The following is a 22061-nucleotide window of genomic DNA, read 5'->3' on the forward strand; positions in this document are numbered from 1 at the left end:
ACCAAATGGTATCGAAATTGGTCCATTTTGGTATGGTTAGACTCGTGAGGGTATGAAGATTCTGAAAATGTAAATTTTACTTGATTCCAAGATGTGAGCCCAGGGCTCAGGTTTTGCTAATTTCGGGATTTTTGATATTTTTCGAATGTTTTCGCTTGGGCTTTGTTCCCTTGGCATATTGTGACGTATTCGTTCTGATTTTGGATAGATTCGACGCGCGTGGAGGCCAATTCAAGGGCAAAGGCGTCGCGAGCTAGAGAATTAGCCGGTTCGAGGTGAGTAATAATTGTAAATGATGTCCTGAGGGTTTGAAACCCCGGATTTGCACATCGTAGTGCTATATTGAGGTGAGACACGCACTGGATGATGAGCGTGGGGTCTTTTACTACTAGGGATTGTGACTTGGTCCGTCCCGATTGATGATTTTACCGCGTATTTGACTGAAATTTATTTGTTATCATCATGATTTGGGCTGATTGCCATATTTGGGCTTCGTGCCAACTATTTGAACCCTTCGGGGATTTTTATCACTGTTTCCTCACTGCTTGACTTATTATTTGAACTCAGTCCTGTTGATATCTACTATTTTACAAACTCAGCCACTTTTACTCATATTTGAAACTTAAATGATATTTCTACTCATATTTTAGGCTGAGAACTACTATTTTACTAATGCCTAAGGGGTTTGTGATGATTTTTGGACTGAGTAAGGCCGAGGGCCATATGTGAGTATATGCTGAGTGATATGAGGCCGAGGGCCTGAGATACTTTATATGCCACGAGGTGGCTTGAGTTATGTGAGGCCGAGTGCCGAGTGATGTGAGGCCGAGTGCCGAGTGATGATGCTACGAGGTGACTTGATATAGCGCTTGGGCCGTAAGGGCCCCTCCGGAGTCTGTACACCCACAGTGAGCGCGGTTGCCCATTGTTCTGAGTGATTGATACTATGCCCGGGGGGCTGATATGAGTGATTGTGAGGTAGCCTGAGGGGCTGATCCTATTCTGAGAGTGAGCCCGATGGGCTCTTACTGTTCTGATATTGAGCCCGAGGGGCTGGCACTGTTCTGATATTGAGCCCGAGGGGCTGGTTCTGTTGATATTATGCTCGAGGGGCAGTTTGTTGTACATGTTTTGCCCAAGGGGCTGCTTACATTTCTATCATTTTTGTTACTCACTTGTAAACTACTTGCTCTACTTGTTGGAAAAAGGGATTTTCACTTGATTTCTCACTGCTTTATTGTTTAAAGTGATTTTACTGCTTCAGTATGGAATGCCTTGTGTTTTAACGTGATTTCTTGCCTTCAGTCTTTATTTATTATTATTACTCACTGAGTCGGAGTACTCACATTACTCCCTGCACCGTGTGTGCAGATTCAGGCATAGCAAAGTCTGCACCTGAGCGCTGATTCCTTCCAGGCTAGGCACTGATTTGGAGTTACGAGGTAGCTGTTGACGTCCGCAGCCCCTTGTCTCTCTTATCCTCTATCATTTATGTTTTCTTCAGACTGTTGTATTAGATTTCGTACTTTGTAGACCTATAGCAGATTCTATAGTAGCTCATGACTTGTGACACCCCGGTTTGGGCTGTGTCGGGATGGTTTCCACTATTGTTTTCGTTAAAGTTTCGTAATTTATGAATATTATATTATACGTTATTACTGTTTATGATGATTAACTGTTTAAAAGTGGTGTTCCGTTTTGGTCTGGTTGGCCTTATCTTCACGAGAGGCGCCATCACGACCGGATTCGAGGATTGGGTCATGAATTCAACATCGAACCAAGTTGGCCCCATCTGCAAACAAAGATTAATTTCCCCAATTGTGGCCCTTTAAGACCCATCAAAGGCTTTCACGTTCATGCTTCCTGCCAGTATCTCATGGAAATCTTTGCCCAATCTTTTTAGAATAGTCAATGGGCAAATGAATTTATATTCAAACTGCACTATGATGTGCAATGCCCGGTTATGACTTAACCCTTCGAGTGGTAGTTCATCCTCGTGAAAAGTGATCTTATGACTCTCCAGCACTTGCCCCACCATGTTTGCCATTTCTCTGCAGGTGATATTGTTGGGCACATAAGCTTCATGTAACACATTCATCAAAGCATTCTTGTGCGCCTCTGAATTTTGCAATAGTGACAAGATGGATATTTGAGCGAAGGTTTTGTTCAAATGATCAACAACGAAGTATCCCCTCACCTTTACTTTCCTCCAAAGATCATCTGGTCCAGTTTTGATGACGGGTTGCCTAGTAGCTACCTCCTTGCTTGATCCTCCCAAATGTTTAGGTGTATAGATCATTCCCATTCTAGTCATTCCTTGTGCAACATCAATTTTTGCTTTTGCTTTTCGCCTAGCTTCGGCAATATAATCCCAAGGTATGGCTTTGGAATTGAAAGGAGGTGTGGTTGCTAATGTCACTGTGAAAGGTGTGGCCACTTCTACCTCAGGTGTGGCTGTAGGTGGAGCTACATCTACCTCAAATGGAACGATGCAGTTACCTCAACTTCGACTAACGACTGCGCCTCCACTACAATAGGAGTGAGTATGACTGCAAGTTTAAGGTCATCGCCTTCCCGAATAAGCCCGATTGACCTCTTAGGATCCCATTCTTCATCCATATCTATGGTAGCCGTTTGGTGAGAATGAATTAGGTTTAGGGGGAATCGTTTGGTTAAAATTGGTAAGAAGTAATGGTGGTCGTTGATCTCTATGATCAACGGCCACGATTTAGAGGGCTTGGGGACCGGGTAGGATTTAATTGGGCTAGGGGTAATTGGTTTGGGCCTGGTCTTAGTGGGTTAGGGATTTGGGCTGTTTACTTTAGGCTAAGTTCGAAATTAAAAGGGGTCATTTGTTAAATTCCCATTTAATTGCTAAAATAATTTTAAAAATAGTTAATAAATTATAAAAAAATAATTTTCATGCCTAGAAATATTTTAGAATAATTACTTAATATTTTTAAAAATATAAAAGGCTATTTTTCAGTAAAATAATGTAATAATGCATGCATGTGCTATATTTGCAAAGTAATTGCAATTGTACCCTAAAAATGCAAATGTGGCTATTTATGAAATAATTGATACTTGATCCAAATACAAATAATAAAATTAAGCCATAAAATTATTATAAAACTATTTGGGACGCAATCAGTGATTATTTTATAAATAAAATACTGGGATGAATTAATTAAAATCTTTTAAAAATACAGAAATTGTAAAAAATACTAATTGTTGCCAATGCATAGTTTTAAAAATATTATAGGTAAAAAGTGGGTATCAACACTGAAGTTCTTCCTGTAACTCCAGTATCTTTTGTTCCAACCGCAAAACCAAGTCATTTGGTGCCGGAGTACTCCGACCGTCTGAAATTTCTGCATTCTCCGCATTTTTCTTTCGAATACCACTTAAGTCATCCATATTAGCTTTCCCTCTGCTTCTAGTATTACTTGGAGGAGGAGGAGATGGAGGGCCTCTAGATCTGGTGTGATATGTTGATGATGTCAGTATGTGCGAACCAACCTTAAGAGATGAGAATAATAAAGAATAAAGAAAAACAAAAGGTAAACAAGTCAGTAAGGATTTTGAAATGTTTGGGGTATTTAAACACATATTCCGGGAATGCAAATTCGCATCCTAATTTGGGAGCCTCGTTGTGCTCGAGGTAGGCCTAACGGCAAGTAGATTTGGAGAAATTCAGTGCCAATAATTGCCTCATTTCATTAATGTAAAAATAGTCGACCCAAAATGACACTAAATAGGATAATGTTACTAATGGCACTTGGCCTTATTACATTCAAAAAGCAAGTAAACCTAATCTACTTAGTCCCGAAAGGACACTCTCTAGACTGGATGTTTTTGTCGATCAGTTCGCGTAGGTTTAGCAGTAAGAATGCCCTTGCCAAATGTCCTCTTTCGTTTCCCTCAGTGTTCTGGCAATCGGTGACTCTCTTTCTCATTTACCCGTCCAATTCCATCAAACTATACTCCAGATATTCCAACCTTTTGCTGGATTTAACAGCCCTCTCTTTCCACTCATTGATCATTTCCATGTCGGCCTTATGCTGCTCCATATGCTCAGCTTCAGACTTACGAATTCTTTTGCGCAGTTTGTTATACTTCACCTGTGCTTCGGCAACTTCGTCTATGACCCTATTTCCTGGACCAACCCTTGGCTCGAAGATTCCTGCTATGTTATCATCCAATCATGAGGGATAGAAGTATGTATGACCCGCATGATATCGATCTGGCTCGATGGTATCCTTTTCCATGATAATCTTCAAGTGCCATATGTGTTGTGCTTCATTCTTATATGGGATGGCGTCACCCTGAAAATCGGCTATGAAGTGACTCATTTTAGCGAATCGTGGTATGACCTGTCTCCTGCTTGCCTGTCTCATAACCCTGAGGGGAGCATAAGGGTATATTCCCCTTAACCCAATCAGTACCAAGTGGGGAACATCCCTGGATCTGATGATGAACTCATCGGTAGGGAACCACTTGAAATCCATTGAACCTGGTCCTCAGTCAAATTGTTGAAAAACTACACCCATCCTACAGCATCCTTAGGTTGAGAAAACATGTCTATGATATAGGTCATTCTCTTGGTATGATGGAAGGCTATATGATCATTCCACGGCCTTCGTGGAAACTCCTAACGATATTGACCCTTTTGGAGATGCTCTAATAACCAAACCTACAGCAACAAGTTGCAACCCACGAAGTATCTGTGAACCTTCTAACAATGCTTCAGGTCCCGGTACATGTCTGCGATGATCATAGGTACAATGGTATATGTCTGCCCCTCGATCCCATCCATCAAAGTTTTGGCCACCATGACCAGCCCGGTGTGGATTTTGTCCCCTTAGATCGGGAACACTAGCATGCCCAAGAAATACACGATGAATACAAAGACCCTATGATGAATCCAACCCAAGGAGGTGATGGAGAATTCATCATTGAAAATACGGTAAGAGTTGTTGTGACCGTATCGTTCATAGAGGAAGTCGAAAGGTATGTAGGAGTTTTTTAGGAAATCTAAGTCATCATTCTTCTTTAAACCCATCATCTTTAGAAATCCCCTAGTGGTGCAATTTTCAGATGCCAATAAACTAGGGCTATCCCAAGGCAACCCAGCGAATCCCCCTATTTCTTCTAAGAAAGGGGTCATTTCTATGTTTCCAAAGCGGGACACAACCCTTTCTTTGTCTCAGAACATGGTGGCAGCCTCAATCAACATTTTGTTTGGCTGAAGATCCAACAAAGAAGGCAAATTTCCTAAGACCCTTTTAACATGATTTTGGTCACTTGAAGGAAGATCCCTCCACCAATGTAGCAAAAGTGAAGGTATGCTACCGACCATGCCGAACCTGGGGACTTCATACCTCATTTTCTGCAAAACAAACTATAGTTAGGCCCTTTCCCCATCCAGATTCGTCTACTTATATAACAATGATTAGCATATTGGCATTTATTTCTCCAAAATTAATGCACAAAATCGTGGTTGCGTCCGTTGGTATTATGGAAAACTCGATGGACTTTTGGGTGAGGCTTGTCTTAAAGGGTTATTATGTGAACAACATATTAACCCGGCTAGGTTTGATCATGATGCATGCACAACTAATTAGAGTAAGGTTGCTATAGAAGTCTAGACAGGGACCCTCAAGAAGACAAGTTGATTACGCACGAGTAGAATATGATGTTAAGCATGATTTATGCAGTAATAATAGCATGTTGTCACGTATTTGCACATTAGAAAAAATGTTAAATGCGATATTTAAATAATTGAAAGGCGGTTAAAAAAGAAAACAAGGAGACAAGTCAGTTGCATGAAATAAAAGAAATCATAAATGCTTGAAAATAGGCAATTAAATCCATGTAAAGGGGGGAAGGGAAAGGATGCACATGTATTAACAGAATGCTTAAGACTAATTTGCAAAAAACAAGTTCGTTATGGTAAGAGCCTAAAATATCCCTAGCAGAGTCGCTATGCTGTCGTGCCCCCTTTTTCCTCACGGAGTCCGGGTTTCAACATTCATTGGGAACAACTCCTTTCCTTTTGGGAATTGGGTATTTGAATTTGAAGAGTCGTCACCTAGCGGATTTTAGGTGCGTTAGGGCACCTAAAGCAAGTAACTCATAAAATCAGTTTGCATTACCAGAGATTTGGGTAAGGGCTTGAAATAACCTTGAGGGAAAAGTGTCAGGCACTCCTCGCGGTCCACAACGGTGGGTTCCGGCCGAACTCAATTATATGAATTAGTCTTATAAACAGATAAAGCAAATCAAACAAATTGGCATTACATTTAAAATAAGGGGTAAAGGGGTGCTAGGTTTTTTAGCCTACAGGATCATATATGTACAATGCTTGATAATCATCCCCAAGTTGGGGTGCTACACATAGCATTAGAGCACAGGTCATCATATCCTTTACTACCCAACTACCCTCCCCTTAGTGGTTATATAAGCAATGTTGATTAAACGAACTCTATGCGTGCATTACCCGTCCCTTCCTTATGGCCCTGGAGGTGTTTAGGACCTCTAATAAGGCAGTTCTAGACTCTCCTAAAGGTGTTTAAAAGGGAAAATCTAAGCGACAAGCAAAGACAAATAGGACATTTACATAAAGAGACAATTAGAAGGCTCACTTTTACCTCCTCACACAAGCAAATAATAGCACGTCTCAAATAGCAAGATTTCAGATATTTCAAAGGGTCCTAGAGCAGGATATCTAGATGAGCAAATAGAATATATGCAGTATTGTGTTAAAGCGAGGTGATAAAGACCTAATCAGTTTGCCTACTGATTTTAAGGCTTGCGGAATCTGGACAGTTCATAAATAACAAAAGCGCAGTTTTACAGTTTGCAGGATTTTAGTCGTCCTACAGGCTTGCCTAAGCGCGTAACAGTGATGTCCTATAAACATGGTATCTAGTCATTAATCAGGAATACAGTAAACCAGTAACAATTTTAAGCAGGCAATTTGGATCCTATAGTCATGCTATTTAGGTGTAATGACTGATTTTAGGCTTGTAGATACTAGTAGCTAAATGCAAAAACTGGTTTTAAAAATCCTATAGGCATAGCATCTAAATGCAGTAATTAGTTCAAGAACCTTATTGACATGCAGAAAACTGATTTGAACTTTGTAAAGACTGATTTTAAACTTATAGGCATATTGTCTAAATGCAAGATTGATTTTTAAACCATATAGGCATGGTACCTAGAATGCAAGACTAATTTATAGACATGGTATCGCAGCAAACTTACAGGTATGGTATCTAGAATGCAGAATTGATTTTTAAACCCTATAGGCGTGCATCTAAATGAACAAATATTGTGACAGCCTATAAGCATGGTATCTAAATAACAGACATTGCAATAAGCTATAAGCATGATATCTAAATAACAGACATTGTTGTAATCTATGGGCATGGTATCTAATGCAAGTAAATAATCCTAAGAACATGGTCTCTAATGCAAGCAAATAGTAAACCTAAGGACATAATTTCTACCCAATTTCCCCACAAAAAATTATATAAGAATCACTCCCTTTTTACTAATTTTCCCAATATCTGTTTACAAGAATTATTATTACAGAGCATATGAATTACAGAAGAAATAAACTATGCTAAAGGGAGCCTGAATATAGGCCCAAAGGATAATCCTGGCAAACCAGGTCTTCAACCAGTCCAAAAATGTCATAACCTCATAGTGCACCTAATAGTATCCTGGTGTGTCAAAGTTCCCAAGGGTCTTAGGGACTCCGGGCAATGCTCACACCAGAAAACTTTCAAAGTAACCCTTTGTGAGCAAGTTTGGAAAGTCAACTCCAGTGTGTCAAAGTTCAGAGGAGTCTTATGGACTCCTAAGCAATGCTCACACTAGAGGGGCAAGACCCTAGGTGTTCTAAGAATAGGAGTTGAAAATAGGAGATAGTTTTTAAGAAAATAGTTTTGGATTCTCATGAAGTAAGGATCAAACAGGGTCATTTAATCATTGTAACTCAAACAAAGGTCCCAGCAGTCAAATAGTATATAGAAACAAGGTAACTTAGAGTTTCAACTTAGTTTATTAACTGTCATTAGGTGAGCATACAGTCACATACAGAGGGATAGTAAGGCTGGGGAGCCATATTGTGAGAGGTGAACATTTTAAGAGCATGCTAGTGGAGAAGTAGCATAGGTCCTGTAGACATGTATTTTTGACTCTCCCCAAGATTTTACACATTTTTAGCGTAAATATTTAGTTTAGGTTTAGTATCGTTATTCTAAATAGTTTTGACTCTTTTACTTTATTTTTATCACAAAAAATAAAAATTAAAAAAGAAATATTTTTCATCTTTAGGCTAAAGTCAATTAGTATATTTATATTATAATATTATAACATTTGAAAATAAAAAAAATATTAATTAGTTTCACTCGTAGTATTTAGTTTTATATTAGTTTATTTTAATTTAGAGTGATTTTTATATTTTTTATAGATACAGTGTATTATTTGGTCTTTTTAGCCGAAGTTCAAATCCAAAAAGCCATGGTCCAACACAATTACCCTTAGCCCATTCTTCCCAACCCATTATCCCACTTAAGTGCAAGATTTAGTCCTAGCCATCTATTTTTTTCTAATCAAATGGCTATCATCCCTTCCCACCTTCATATAAAACACCCAATTATAAAAACTCTACCCTAAGTTTTTAATTCCTAGATCTAGCTAACACTCAAAGGAGGGCAGCTATCACTCCAAGCTAGCAGCTGCAGACCCGTCAATTTCTGTAGAAGACAAAAATTTGGACGTCACCCCTTGAATTACTTTAGCGTTATCCAGCTCTTATCTGCCTTGGGGCAAAAGATTCGTGTGAATTTTTCCACGATCTAAACAAAGGAAGAAGTGATGAAGGTAAAGTCAGGAAGGTGTTGAAGGTTGAGCCACTTCTGATTGGCTTGGGTCATTTCTTTATCTCAGTTTTCAGGACAAGCTTATCAATTTGGATGAGAACATTTACATCACTGTTACAAAGGTAGAGTTTGCAGTTCTTGTCTCAGCATTCAATCGAATACAGTCGTGGTCTCCATGTCGATGAGAAAGGGATTATCGGATATCATTAGTTTAATTGGAAACCTTTTCGTCGAGGTTTCGATTTGTAATTTCGGTGTTTCAGTCCAAGGATCATTGTTTTGTTTAACCCGATTGATTTGTAATTTTCAGCTTTGTTCATCAATAAAAGGTCCATTTCTCAATTTTCATTCTCATTTTATTGTATTGATTTGTGATTCTACGTTGTTTGAGTTGCATGTCTTAGTTTTTTTTTAAATTATTTTAATTAGTTTTTATTTAGATCGTGATGTACGTAGTCTCAGTCTCGGTTCTTGAATAAATGCTTTTAATTGGGTAGATGGAAAAATTGGATTTGTTTCTTTTTTGGCAAGGAATAAGAATGAGCCATAGGGTGAGTCTTGAACTATAAGAAATTTAGGACAAGTAATAGATCATGTTAACTAGCCTATTTGCTCCCCAATAATATCTTGTCCATAAATTTTGCATCACAACAATCTCAAAGATTAGGAAAATAATTCAAATGCACTAGTTGTTTTAGGTGCGAATAATAAATTATTGTGTCCATAGGTAAGGTTCCCGTGGCATGGTCATGATACATAAATCCAAATTCGGATGTGCATGTCATGTGACCCGATCATAACAACTTCGAACAATAATAAAATAAACATGTCGCGGATCGCGGGTGCATTTCATGTAGCGTGGTTTGCGGTGTGTTCCAAAACGGCAAGTGTACGATAATCGTAACTTGTTCAAGAAATAATTCCATAAATCCTAAAATCGGTTTGAAATAACTAAAAGCGGTTACAAGGTTAAAAATGCACAATAGGTTTAAAACTTGTAATAAATCAGATAATTAGGTCAATTTTAATAGTTTAAGCGATCGTGCCCGAACCACGGAACCCAAGAATGCCTAACACCTTCTCTCGTTTCTTAAAATTTCTGGTTTTGCAGACTTTTAAATAAAGTTGAAATTTCATCGATTTGGAATTTAAAATAAACCGGTGACTTGGGACACCATAATAAATAACCCAAGTGGTGACTTTGAATAAATAAAATAATCTCACTTCGAATAATATCACTTTAATTGGAAAAACTCCCTTATATCCCATTTCGGGGTAGAAAAATGAGGTGTGACAGGTCCAGTTTAGACATGAGCAAGTATACAGGCTTGCTGAAAGCAGAAGCACATAGGTGTGGCTAAAACAGGAGTAAACAGGTTGAAAACAAGACACATAAGTTCCATCAAACAGAAGTATACATGTTATTGCAGTAACATATAGGTTGAAAAGAAGTGTACATGCTTATTGTAGTAAACACATAGGTTTGCTTAAGCAAAAGAAGGCATACTGATTATAAGGAAATACACAAGTCAAATTGAATAGCAGTAAGCTAGTCTAGTGAACATGCTGATTGGGAACAATAATCATGAAGCACAGGATCTAATGAGATAAGTAGACATGCTAATAACAGGACACATAGTTGAATTAAATAGCAGTAGACATGCTGAAATAGGGAAAACATACAGGTTTAGGAGAAAGACATATTGATTGTGAAAAAAACATACAGATTTAATTGAATGGCAATAGTGAGAGCATACCAGTTAAGGAAGCAGAAACATAAGGTAAAGTAGGCAGGATTCAATAGCCTAGCCTTGGCTTTTCAACCGGCTAGACAAGCAATGAATACAAGTAGCAGAGAGAGATGAGAGAAAGCTTTTGTGTTTGTGTATTTGAACTATTGCCCGTTGTTTAAAGAAGTCAGAATAAGAGTTTATATAGAACTTAGTAAGGTAGGACAAATAAGGTAAAGAATAAATCAGATTTCATAAAACAGGGTAATCAAATAAATCAATCAGTTAATTGGGGACTTAACTCGATCAATTCCCACAGAAGAAGCCGGAAAGGACCCCCTTAAATTGAGGAGAATCCCTTAACAAGTCAGATTGTGATTCAAGTAAGGTAAACAAATCAATCACATATGCATAAGGTATGAAAATCAATCAATTATAGTCAAACACAAATCAATTAATAGGACAGGATCACGGAAGTATCACTTGAATTAAGGAGGATCTCATACAGAATCAATTAACAGACAGGACTGAAGTTTAATAAGGTAAACAATTCGGTTATAATGATCAAGGCCTAGAAATCAGGCTAGTAACATAATTAAGGAAAGTATTACTGACTATGAATTATATATATATATAAGGAAAGAACAGGTAAAAATCTTTCAGAGAGATACTAGTTTAAAAAGAATACAATTCCAAATCCTAATTAGGCAAATAACTCAATTAACTACTTCGGTTGACAGAGCTAAAGCAAACGGTCAAGAACAATGAAATAAATAGTCGAGTATTTGAGAACCCTAAGCATATCGAAACACAAAGATGACACTCAAGCAAAGAAATCAGTATTACAGTAAAGAAGAAAGCCAAAATTGCTTCAAAACCTTTTTGCAAAAATCCTTATTAGGAATCAAAACCCTAGCTTTAGGAAAAAGTGAAATCGGTAGATAATAATAGTAAAAACGAAAGAAACTTAAAGGGAAAGTATTAAACAAACTCAAAACACTTTAGATCTAGAAATATCTGAATTGATTTAACCAAAATAGCTAGGTTAGTACAAAAATAAACAGAGGTGAGCAAAGGTTTGGTTTTAAACCAGAGATTTGAAGCCATGAAAACACAAAAAATGATAATACTCACAGACGTGGGGTGAATACAGATGGATTAGTCGAGAACATGAGGGGTTTGGACCAAATATGGCTCAAGCTTCTTGAGATTATTCACAAGCAATACAAGAAACGGAACACCAGTAGAGATAGGAGGCCAGATAAGGCCGGGAATCGACGGTGAAACCCATGGATCGAAGGGGTTTCGATCACGGCGGGGCTAGGATTTGAGAGGCTTCAGAGAGAACGGAGAAGAAGAGGAATTTGGAGGTGGCGGGTTGTAACAAATAAATTAGGTTAGGGGGTCGTTTGGGTTAGAAAAAGGTAAGAAAGAATGAGGGTCGTTGATCTTAGAGATCAACGGCCAAGATTGGAAGGGCTCTGGGTCGGGTTAGATTTAATTGGGTTAGGGTCATTTTAAATTGGGCTTGGGTTAATTAAATTGAATGGGGGGGTCCGATTTTGGGTGTAAATTAGGGGCTATTTGTTAAATACTCATTTTACTAAATAAAGTAATTTTAAAAAATAGGTAATTAAATGATAAAAATGATTTTCAAGCATAAAAGTGATTTAAAATAATTATTCAATATTATAAAAATATAAAAAGTCATTTTCTGTATAGATAATGTAGTTATGCATATGTAGGGGCTATTTTTGCAAAATATGCAATTATAATCTTAAAAATGTAAATGTAGTTATAAAAAATGCAATTAAAATATTTGGACAACATATGAACATAAATGATGAATTTTAGATAATTAAATCATCATAAAATAATATGAGGGATAGCTTTGAACATTTATGTAATTAGAAAATGCAGAAATAAATGGATTTAGGGCCTTGAAAAATTATAAAGAAATTGTAAAACACTTGTGTATGTTTTTAAATGCATATACAATATTTTGAAAGTGTTTATGCATATTTAAAAATATATGAGGGAAAAATTTGGTATCAACAGCTGCCCCTCTTTACACTGGAAGGATGAAAGAGTTTTCGAGTAAAGAAATGATAATCGATTTTGACCGAATGGGTGTTTTGAAAAAAATAGAGGCCGAATCCTGGTTTCTAAGTTACCTACATATCCCTGGTTTTACAGGAATCAGGTCGTGTGTAGTTCTGGAGCCAATGGTGAATGAAACCAATGGAGTTGTTATAGGAATGGTAGCTGGTTTCATCAAAAAGGTTCTTTTTGTGAAGGGTGATGTTGGGTAGAGTTATGATTATGGGTCTGAAGTGTAACGAAGGGATTGTAGGGAAGATATCTGGACGAACGCAGAGTAAGGTGGGTAATTGATGGGAATCGGTTATAATGGCAAGTGAAAATGGCATAAGCGGAACCCGAAGCGAAGGCTGCTCCTGTTTGAAAAATGGTTACCTCCTAGATTACTTGCAAAACTTAAACCACAATGCATGCAACCATATAGATGATGCAAATTTCCATTGGACCATGAAAGATTGTCTTTGGATAGTTCGGATGACGTCTTTAGACTATGATGTCCTGGGCCATTAATTGTGAGATAAGAGATTCCCAGGCCATGAAATGATGTTCTCGGGCCATAGGGATGGTGCCTTTGAACCATGACGCCTTTGAATAATGATGTGCAATATGAGAGATCTTCAGGCCATGACATGGTATCTTCAGGCTATGAGGATGATGCCTTCGGACTATGACGCCTTTGGACAGGCTGGCTATATGTCAGCCCATGAAGTGCAGAGATATATTACTGAAAGTGATAACAAGACAAAGCTTAGTCTTGCGCGGAGTTTGGGGGCAGAGCTTAGCCCGAGAGAAGAAGATAGTGCCAAGAATAGAGCAACATTTATGCAGGGAGGGACAATGCTTGGTCCCATGAGAAGACAATGCTTAGCCTTATGCAAATACGGAGGCAGAGTTTAGCCTCATGCAAGATTGGAGACAGCGCTTAGTCTCATGCAAAGAGAAGGCAATGCTTAGCCTTATGCAGATATGGAGGCAGGGCTTAGCCTCATGCAAGGATCGAGACAAAGCTTAGTCTCATGCAAAAAGAAGGCAGTGCTTAGCCTTATGCAAATAGGGAGGCAGGGCTTAGCCTCATGCAAGGATCGAAACAGAGCTTAGTCTCATGCAAAGAGAAGGCAGTGCTTAGCCTTATGCAAATAGGGAGGCAGGGCTTAGCCTCATGCAAGATCGAGATAGAGCTTAGTCTCATACAAAGGGAAGGTAGTGCTTAGCCTTATACAAATAAGGAGGCAGGGCTTAGCCTCATGCAAGGATCGAGACAGAGCTTAGTCTCATGCAAAGAGAAGGCAGTGCTTAGCCTTATGCAAATAGGGAGGCAGGGCTTAGCCTCATGCAAGATCGAGACAGAGCTTAGTCTCATGCGAAGGGAAGACAATGCTTAGACTTATGTAAATAGGGAGGTAGGGCTTAGCCTCATGCAAGGATTGAGACAAAGTTTAGTCTCATGCAAAGAGAAGGCAGTGCTTAGCCTTATGCAAATAGGGAGGTAGGGCTTAGCCTTATGCAAAGAACATGTAGCAAATAAGAGTAGAATATTTCTTACCTGGAGATATATTTACGTCTGGCGACCTGATTGTCAGGACTTCGGTATGTGTATATTTGCAAATACTTCTGTTATGTTCACCATGCATGCATCCAAAGAAAAATTGTAAGTTTTGTAAGGGGAGGTTGGTTCGTGCCTTCGTCTGCTGGCTTTGCTTCGCTCCGTTCTGGAGGCCTTTGTTTGAGTTGCCATGGGTGACACCTGACTGTCACGGAAATAGAGTTTTCGAAAATATGCATTTAGTGATAAAAATAGAGTTATTTATTTTAGAAAACATAGTGAAAGATCAAGTAATTTTAGATGAACTAGTGACTATAATACATTTCAGAGATATTGCAGCTTTCTCGCGTTAAGGAGTATATGGTAGCAATATTGGATTATAAATAATTATTATTATATATTATTTATTTTTTTGGTTAAACTTTAAAAAAAAATTAACCAAGTATATCAATATGTACAAATGAATCATTGGACTCATGAGTTGGCTCTTAGTAATCTCTACAACTCTTCTAATTGTTCCTTATCCATCTAACTATTATATATTGTTATTTTCTTTTAGTTATAACATATTGCTTCCATTCACGTAAGTGGTAAGTAGGTTAGCAATTAGTTTTTGTATTGAGATGATCTACCGTTATCGTTTAAGTGACTCGAATGAATATAGTATAGTATATATGAACGCCACAACGTAAGATAAGCTGAAGTGCTCAACTAAACACGTGAAGATCCCCATACCCATTAATCAAATTAAAGGTGTACTCCCTACGTTTTAATTTATGTGAACCTGTTTGACTAGGTACGGAGTTAAGAAAAAATAAATTTTTTTGAAATTTGTGGTCCTAAACAAGTCAAAAAGGGGCCAGAGTGTTTGTGTGATTATAAAAACATCTTATTAAGGATAGAATTGTATATTTAAACTAAATTATTACCAAATTTAAAAAAGGATCATACTTTCTTTTTAGAATGAACCAAAAAAAATAGGCAGAATAAAGGGAGTATTTCTTTTTTGGATCAAATGATGCTCTCCTAGAAGTTTAACACACATTCCAAAACCAATCTTTGTGAACCAGCATTTGACAGCAAAATAATGGCCGCGTAGATTTGTAAGCGCTCATTATCAATAATAATTCGCAACACTCAAAACGAGGAAAAAAGTACTCCCTCCGTTTTAACCTCTGTATTAATTAATGTAAACTTATTTGACTGGGTACGGAGTTTAAGAAAAGAGAGAAGATCACTTTTAAACTTGTGGTGTAAAATGAGACACATATATTTTGTGTGGTTATAAATTATTGCATAAAGATAATTTTTTTCAAATAAGGAAAGGGGTCATTCTTTTTTGCACGGACCAAAAAAAATAGGTTCAAATAGAAAGTTACAAAAGCTAGCGTAGAAACTTTGCAATTACTTGCAAGCAAACTACTTTCTACTCTCTTTTTTTCGACTCTTTCTGTTCTTCCTTTCTTTTTATCTTTTTTGTCCAAGAATTCTAATGAGGCTAGGGTTTATCTAATTGCGGTACCCAGAAAAAGAATGATGCTGGGAACCCTAAGAAATCCTAAAAGAAGGACGATAAAAGACACATTTGTCTTCTGACTATTTCTACGATGGACCCACCAACAAGAATGCTGCTTCTACGGATTGAACAACGTCGTATTTCTCTCCTCCCACCTCCTATATAATTGTCAACAGAAAATAAAGTCTGTTGACAAATAAAATATTACTCGTAAGCTAAGTAAACCGGCCAACGTCCAACGTCTAACGTCGGCATGATAGGACACGTTGTTTTGCCGTTATTTCCGCCTCCAGCATGAAGCATGTCATTGCAATTAATTTGTGTATCATAACATGAGGAATCTACAATAAATAATAGATCAAATAGACATGTTTAAATATCAATACTCATTATCATCATCATGTGAGGTAAATGATTGACATTTGAAGAAATATATATGAGATTATCATGTAATACTAGTTTGAACAGTTCAAGAAGATTTGATGCAGATATCCAATCTTCGAGACATTTACAAAAATTATGAAAAACCACTGCTCGTCCATCACATGGACAGAGTGCACCCTCTACATAAAAAAAAATACAAAAAAGAAAATTAAAAAGTATTTTGATCATACAAAAAAATATTGGGAACTCAACATCTAAATGTTAATGTTGAGTAAAAAAAAAATCATCTGGACAAGGGTATGTTCACACTGGTCTATCGTTCTCTTTGACGGTCGTTAAACGATAGCCGAAAAACCCACTTGGAGAATGACTTCTTCTTTGAACTTGTTGTGTTAGACTGTTGATAAGTTTGGTGACTTGGATTATTGGTAGCAGTGGACTCCACAAAAGCCTTCATACGTCGCATGGCGAGGTTTAGTGTATCCTCGGACATGTTAGCAAAACATGCACGAAGCCAACCTGGTTCGTTACAATGGCATGATGATCCAGGCGAAATGTTTAGGCCAACATCGTACACTATTTTCTTCCATAAGTCAATTTCAGCTTCAAATGTGTTAGAGCTTAGTAAATGCCTCATGTCAACCCAACAAAATAAACCAGCATTGCTTTCGAGGCAGCTAATACCGGCATTTTTAAGACCTCGTACAAGCATTGCATGTCGTTTCTTTAGCCTCTTTTGATTTTCAGAGATGTATTTTTTCGTGAATTTTTTGTCGGAGAGCATGGCTGATAGAAGGTACTGAGTTTGGGAAGAAACTAAACCGAAACTGGACATCTTTGTTGCCGCAGAGACAACCATCTCGTCGTTGGAGTAAATTGCACCAACTCTAAAACCGGGAAGGCCAAGATCTTTCGAAAGACTGTAAACAATGTGAACTCGTTCCCAAACTTCGGTTTTCATGTAGTTCTTTTCCATTAGAACTTCCATGACACTGACGAAGCTAGGCGAGTTAAAAACAGTCCCCGAATAGATCTCGTCACTAATGAGATGGATACCTTTTGCGTCAATGAAAGTAAGAAGCAGCTCAAGCTCGTTTCGGCTTAGTGTTGTACCCAGTGGATTTGATGGGTTGGTCACTAGAACCCCTTTCACTCTAAGATTTCGCCTTTTGGCTTCTAGAAAAGCTTCTTCAAGAGCGGATTCTGTAATTCTGAAGCCATTTGAACTTGTGCACTGTATTGGCACAATCTCAGCTCCAGTTCTCCATTTGAGGTCTCTGTCGAATCTGCATTGCATAATGCAAATTAAAGCCATCAGTAAAGAACAAATATAGGCATTATTTGAGGGAGTAGCTAGTAGTTATTTTTGTAGAACTAGTAATAATCAATATTGGAACGTACCCAGGGTAGTATGGGGTAGGAAGGAGAAAAGCGTCGCCTTGGTCAGCTAGGCAAAACATGAGCGTTTCATTTGCGGAAGTTGCACCGGCTGTAAGAACGAGCTTGTTCGAATCAAAGCTTACTTTATTGCCTCTGATTTCTGACATGAATTTAGTCATTGCCTGCATTATAAGTATAAACATAACAACGTGAGACAATGATGTCACCACATACGTGTATATTCATAATACTTCAGAGCTACTCTACATGATTGATAATAATTAATCACATGTTATTAGTGGGGTGGACACGTACATTCTTGAAAGCCGGAAGGCCATGGTAATCTTGAAACAGAGCAAGCTCTCTGAATATTGACTCTCCATTTCTCTTAAACCCAGCTGCGTCTGGGTTTTGTGCTAGCCATGATTCTAATAAATCGAAAGAGAGCTGCACAAGAAAGCATTATGTCAGAGGAAAGAATGTGAATGCCGACAATCAGAGATGGGAATTTGTAAGAGCAGAACAGAAATGAGTTTTGTGTTTTTTTAATTACCTGATTCTCTGCAAGACCCATCTGGATGATTCCTTTAGGATTCTGAACTTCATCGTATGGGTTTTTCTCATACTCCTGCCATCCTAGAAAGTATGAAGAATCTTGTCCGTGAGAGTTGCACGTGGCTTTCTCTGACAGCAGCTTCATCTTTTGTGGTGTTAGTTTCTGGGTATATTTTTCGAAATAAATATAGCCACAAAGCTTGACTGAAATATGCCAGCAAGAAGTTAATTAATTAGGAAGAGTTGGACGTAACAAGTAATCACTTGGAAAAGTTTGAGAGATTGAAGAAATTTTGAAAAAAGAGTTTGATTTGGAAAGAATGAAGGGAGATTGTAGTTTAGATAGAATGAGATAGAGATGTTGTTGCTATTTGCTGGCATTTCCATGGCTATATATAGGAGTTTTGCCAATGAAAGAAACAACACGTCAGCCAATCTCCCCATAATGCTTTGACTCTTAAGCACTTAAATTCCTTTTTAAACAAATACTAATTCTTTTAAGTCTATGTCTAATTTGACGCGTTTTAGCACCGTTGAATTTTTGCTTAAATGTATAGTAATTTAACGACATTTATGGTTCCGTGCTCTCTAAGCTCATTAAAAGAAAGCGGCACTTACTTGGGATTTTAGAGTAGCACTAATGTCCCCAACTCTCCATCTAAAAGTCATTCACAAAAATTTTAAAAACTTTGCAAACCTTACTACTGGTAATCCTACTGCTATTGCAACTTCTCTAGATTAATTTATTTTTATTCTGAATTGATATTATTTCAAGGGGAAAATATACTTTACGAGTAATGGAGAAGTCGAATGCATATACCAACAAGAAAATCTAAAAGACAACAATGGGTAGAAGTAGAAATAAGCCCATCTAAAAATTTGGACCGACGGTGACCGTGCCCTGGTCCATATGCTCCCTTCGACTGGCCCATCTCTTACTGTTTGTCGGCCACTTATCTCGCCGTCCCCGGTCTCCCCTCACAGGTGGGGCTACAAAACCCAAAACTCATTTTCTTATTTCTAAATCGTTTTACTACGTAACATTAAAAGAGTTCAGTATAAAGTTAAATTCTCACTTAATTCTTTTATTATAAACCTTTACGTGTCCCAGTTCAGAAGAAATTAAAATCTCTTAATAAAGAGTTCTTCAACATCAGTAGTTATTTTCTAATTTCAAGCAAGATAGCACGTGACATTCAAGAGTTAAAGTCAACCTCCGCCGTACATCAACTAGTTGCCTACACTGAAATGCGCTGTCCAGGTAAAGAAAAGAACTCTTACGCTAGTCATAGCACAGCTGTATGCACAAGTTCAATTTGGTTTGCACATATCAAGCATTCACACGGCTTAATGCGTTTAGACCCAAAATTGACATCCAATTTTCACATTTTTGTAAATGCCTCAATTATATATACTTTACTCAATTGGATTGATTGAAGTCGAATTCCATTCTTTTACGTTTAGTAAATTGCATACTGCAAATTAATTAGCAAAATCTGAAATTGCCGTGGTTTCTAACAACCAGAAAGTTGGTATATAAAATAGTGGGATGGTAGAGTTCTTTTTGGGGTATGTACGCATAAATGTCCCAACAAAATCTTTGTTTTGCAAAGGCAAAGCATAATAATGTCAAGAAACGCTAATAAAAAGTTTACTAAGTTGGGAAAGTATGAAAATAAGTACTGCATGATCAATTGAAATTCTGTACTTAAGTATGGAGTTTCAACCACTAAAGCTCAGAAATTTATTGCATAGTAAATAAATGAATTCCGTCACTAGTATTAGCCAACAGTTTGTTTCAAAATTACATGACGAAATGGATCTGCCAATATTAGGAGAAGGGATAATAGAAGATGAAGTTTCAACCACTAAAGATCAGAAATTTATTGCAAACGGGTAAACAAGCTAATTCCGCCGGCAGTATTAACCAACTGATTTAGCTAAAAGGAATGTCCTAGTCAATACTCCCTCCGTTTCAATTTACGTGAACCTACTGGGCACGGAGTTTAAGAAAAGAGAGAAGACTTTTGATCTTGTAGTGTAAAATGAGGCATATATATTTTGTGAGGCTATAAATCATTGTGTAAAGGTAAATTGTTTCTAAATAAGGAAAAGAGTCATTCTTTTTTGCACTGACTAAACAGAAAATAGGTTCACATAAATTGAAACGGACGGAATATTTGGTATTTTGCGTTAGAATAGAAGGGTCCGGTAAAGTTCAGCTCAAAGTGATCCTAAAAGAGAAAGGTTCTCGGTAATCTTTTTGATTGCCTTGGTTATTTTGCGTAGCAAATAGAAGTGAATAGCAAAGGGACTCAAAATTTCTATCTTAATATAGTACGCAGTGATAATTCCTCCGTTTCATATTATATGAGTTAGTTTGACTCGGCATGAAGTTTAAGAAAAAAGAAGAAGATTTTTGAAATTTGTGGTCTTAAAAACTTAAGGGATAAAAAGTTTGTGGGGCCATAACATTTGTGTGGCCATAAAAACTTCTCATTAAGGATAAATAGGTAAAATGAAAGAATTTAAAGTTAAATTATTTCAAAATTTAGAAATGTATTATTTGTTCTGAAACAGACTAAAAAAGAAAGTATCTCATTTAATATGAAACAAAGGAGTACTTACATAGGGGTAGGATAGCAGGGTTGGTAATAGTGGTGGTACCGAAAGGCGCTCCCAGATTTGTATCTCTTTTTGTCTCCTTATTACAAGTTTGAAACATCTAAAAAAGTGAAAGACAACTAATGATCCTTGCTGTAGCAATGTCCGATTTTTTACTTTGTATGGTGTAAAGGACCGTTAGACTATGGGAAAACGGATTTCTGCTTCAAGTCGATATCTTGACAAAATTAGAGGGAACAAACACTAGTGACAGAGATTCTATCATATTGATTTTTGACAAAACAATGTTGGTGATTAACTCATAATACGGTTCTCAACCACTTTTTTTCTATTAAGAAGCTACACTTTCAAATGACGACCTAGGCATCTTAGATTATCCGGAAAAGCGGAAAAGAAGAATAAAGGGGAAAAAAAATTCAAATCTAGTTTAAGGGAGAAATGAAAATTCAAATCATTGCCGTGTAGGAGAAGTAAGGTTGTAATAATATAGGTGTGGAAACGGGTAAAATTTGCATGTCCTCTAAAGTTTGTTCTAATCAATTAATTATCACCATGGAACCTAATTGACAAGCATTAAGTCAACGGAAGGCTTGACCAAAAGCATATGACCCCCAAATAATTAATTAGGCAATGAGAAGTCGACATAATTGATGAGTTTATATTTTACATATTAGGTAACATAAAAGTTAATTACAAGTAATCATTCATAACACTTATTACCTGAAATATAAGTCAAGTTACCTATTATAACATGTTAAAATATAATGTAAATTTTTTTTACACTATATAAGTTAATTCCGATATTGATTTGACGGGCAGATTACGAATGCCCATATCTCATTTAATGAATTTAAATCTGAGTTAATTGACTTGATTAGACGCTTACGAATATAATGGACGGATACGCTTATAACGTGCTCCAGTTCTGCCCAACACTGAGGCAGACTTGGTCCTAGAAATGGTGGTCTCGACTGATTGACTTAACCTCTGGATAAGCTTAATTAAGGGACAAGAAATGACATGATCCCCAACTCTAAAAATGGCGTAGATTCTGTTTCCTAGGATTGACTGCGATTTGTCCCGATATGGATACAAACTTGGTATATCTTTCATTGAAACAGCGCATTGTGTCGAAATTTATCGTCGTTTGTATTGGTTCTGACGATATAGCTTCATGTTTAATGAGCTAGCTCACATGCATCATGGTTATAAGACTTGATACATATTTGTGAGTTGGAATTCTTACTGGTCTGTTCTGGACCATAATGAACGAGTCTTCACCTCTTGTATATACATATAATATATGTATGTTTCAAGTTTATTCCAATCTTGAAACA

General features: G+C 37.3%; 1 protein-coding gene across 1 annotated transcript; it reads right to left on the minus strand.

Annotated features, from left to right (window-relative positions):
- Positions 1–16202: 16202 nt before the first annotated feature.
- Positions 16203–18433, minus strand: LOC104237480 (1-aminocyclopropane-1-carboxylate synthase 3). The gene is made up of 4 exons (XM_009791636.2): positions 18098–18433; positions 17860–17991; positions 17566–17726; positions 16203–17450 (listed from the first exon to the last, which is right to left on the minus strand). The coding sequence occupies exons 1-4, from the start codon at positions 18242–18244 to the stop codon at positions 16478–16480; spliced, it is 1413 nt and encodes a 470-aa protein (XP_009789938.1). The 5' UTR covers positions 18245–18433; the 3' UTR covers positions 16203–16477.
- Between the last annotated feature and the right edge of the window lie 3628 nt (positions 18434–22061).

Source organism: Nicotiana sylvestris, chromosome 2, assembly GCF_000393655.2.
Source record: "Nicotiana sylvestris chromosome 2, ASM39365v2, whole genome shotgun sequence".
In the NCBI taxonomy this organism is placed as follows: Eukaryota; Viridiplantae; Streptophyta; class Magnoliopsida; order Solanales; family Solanaceae; genus Nicotiana; species Nicotiana sylvestris.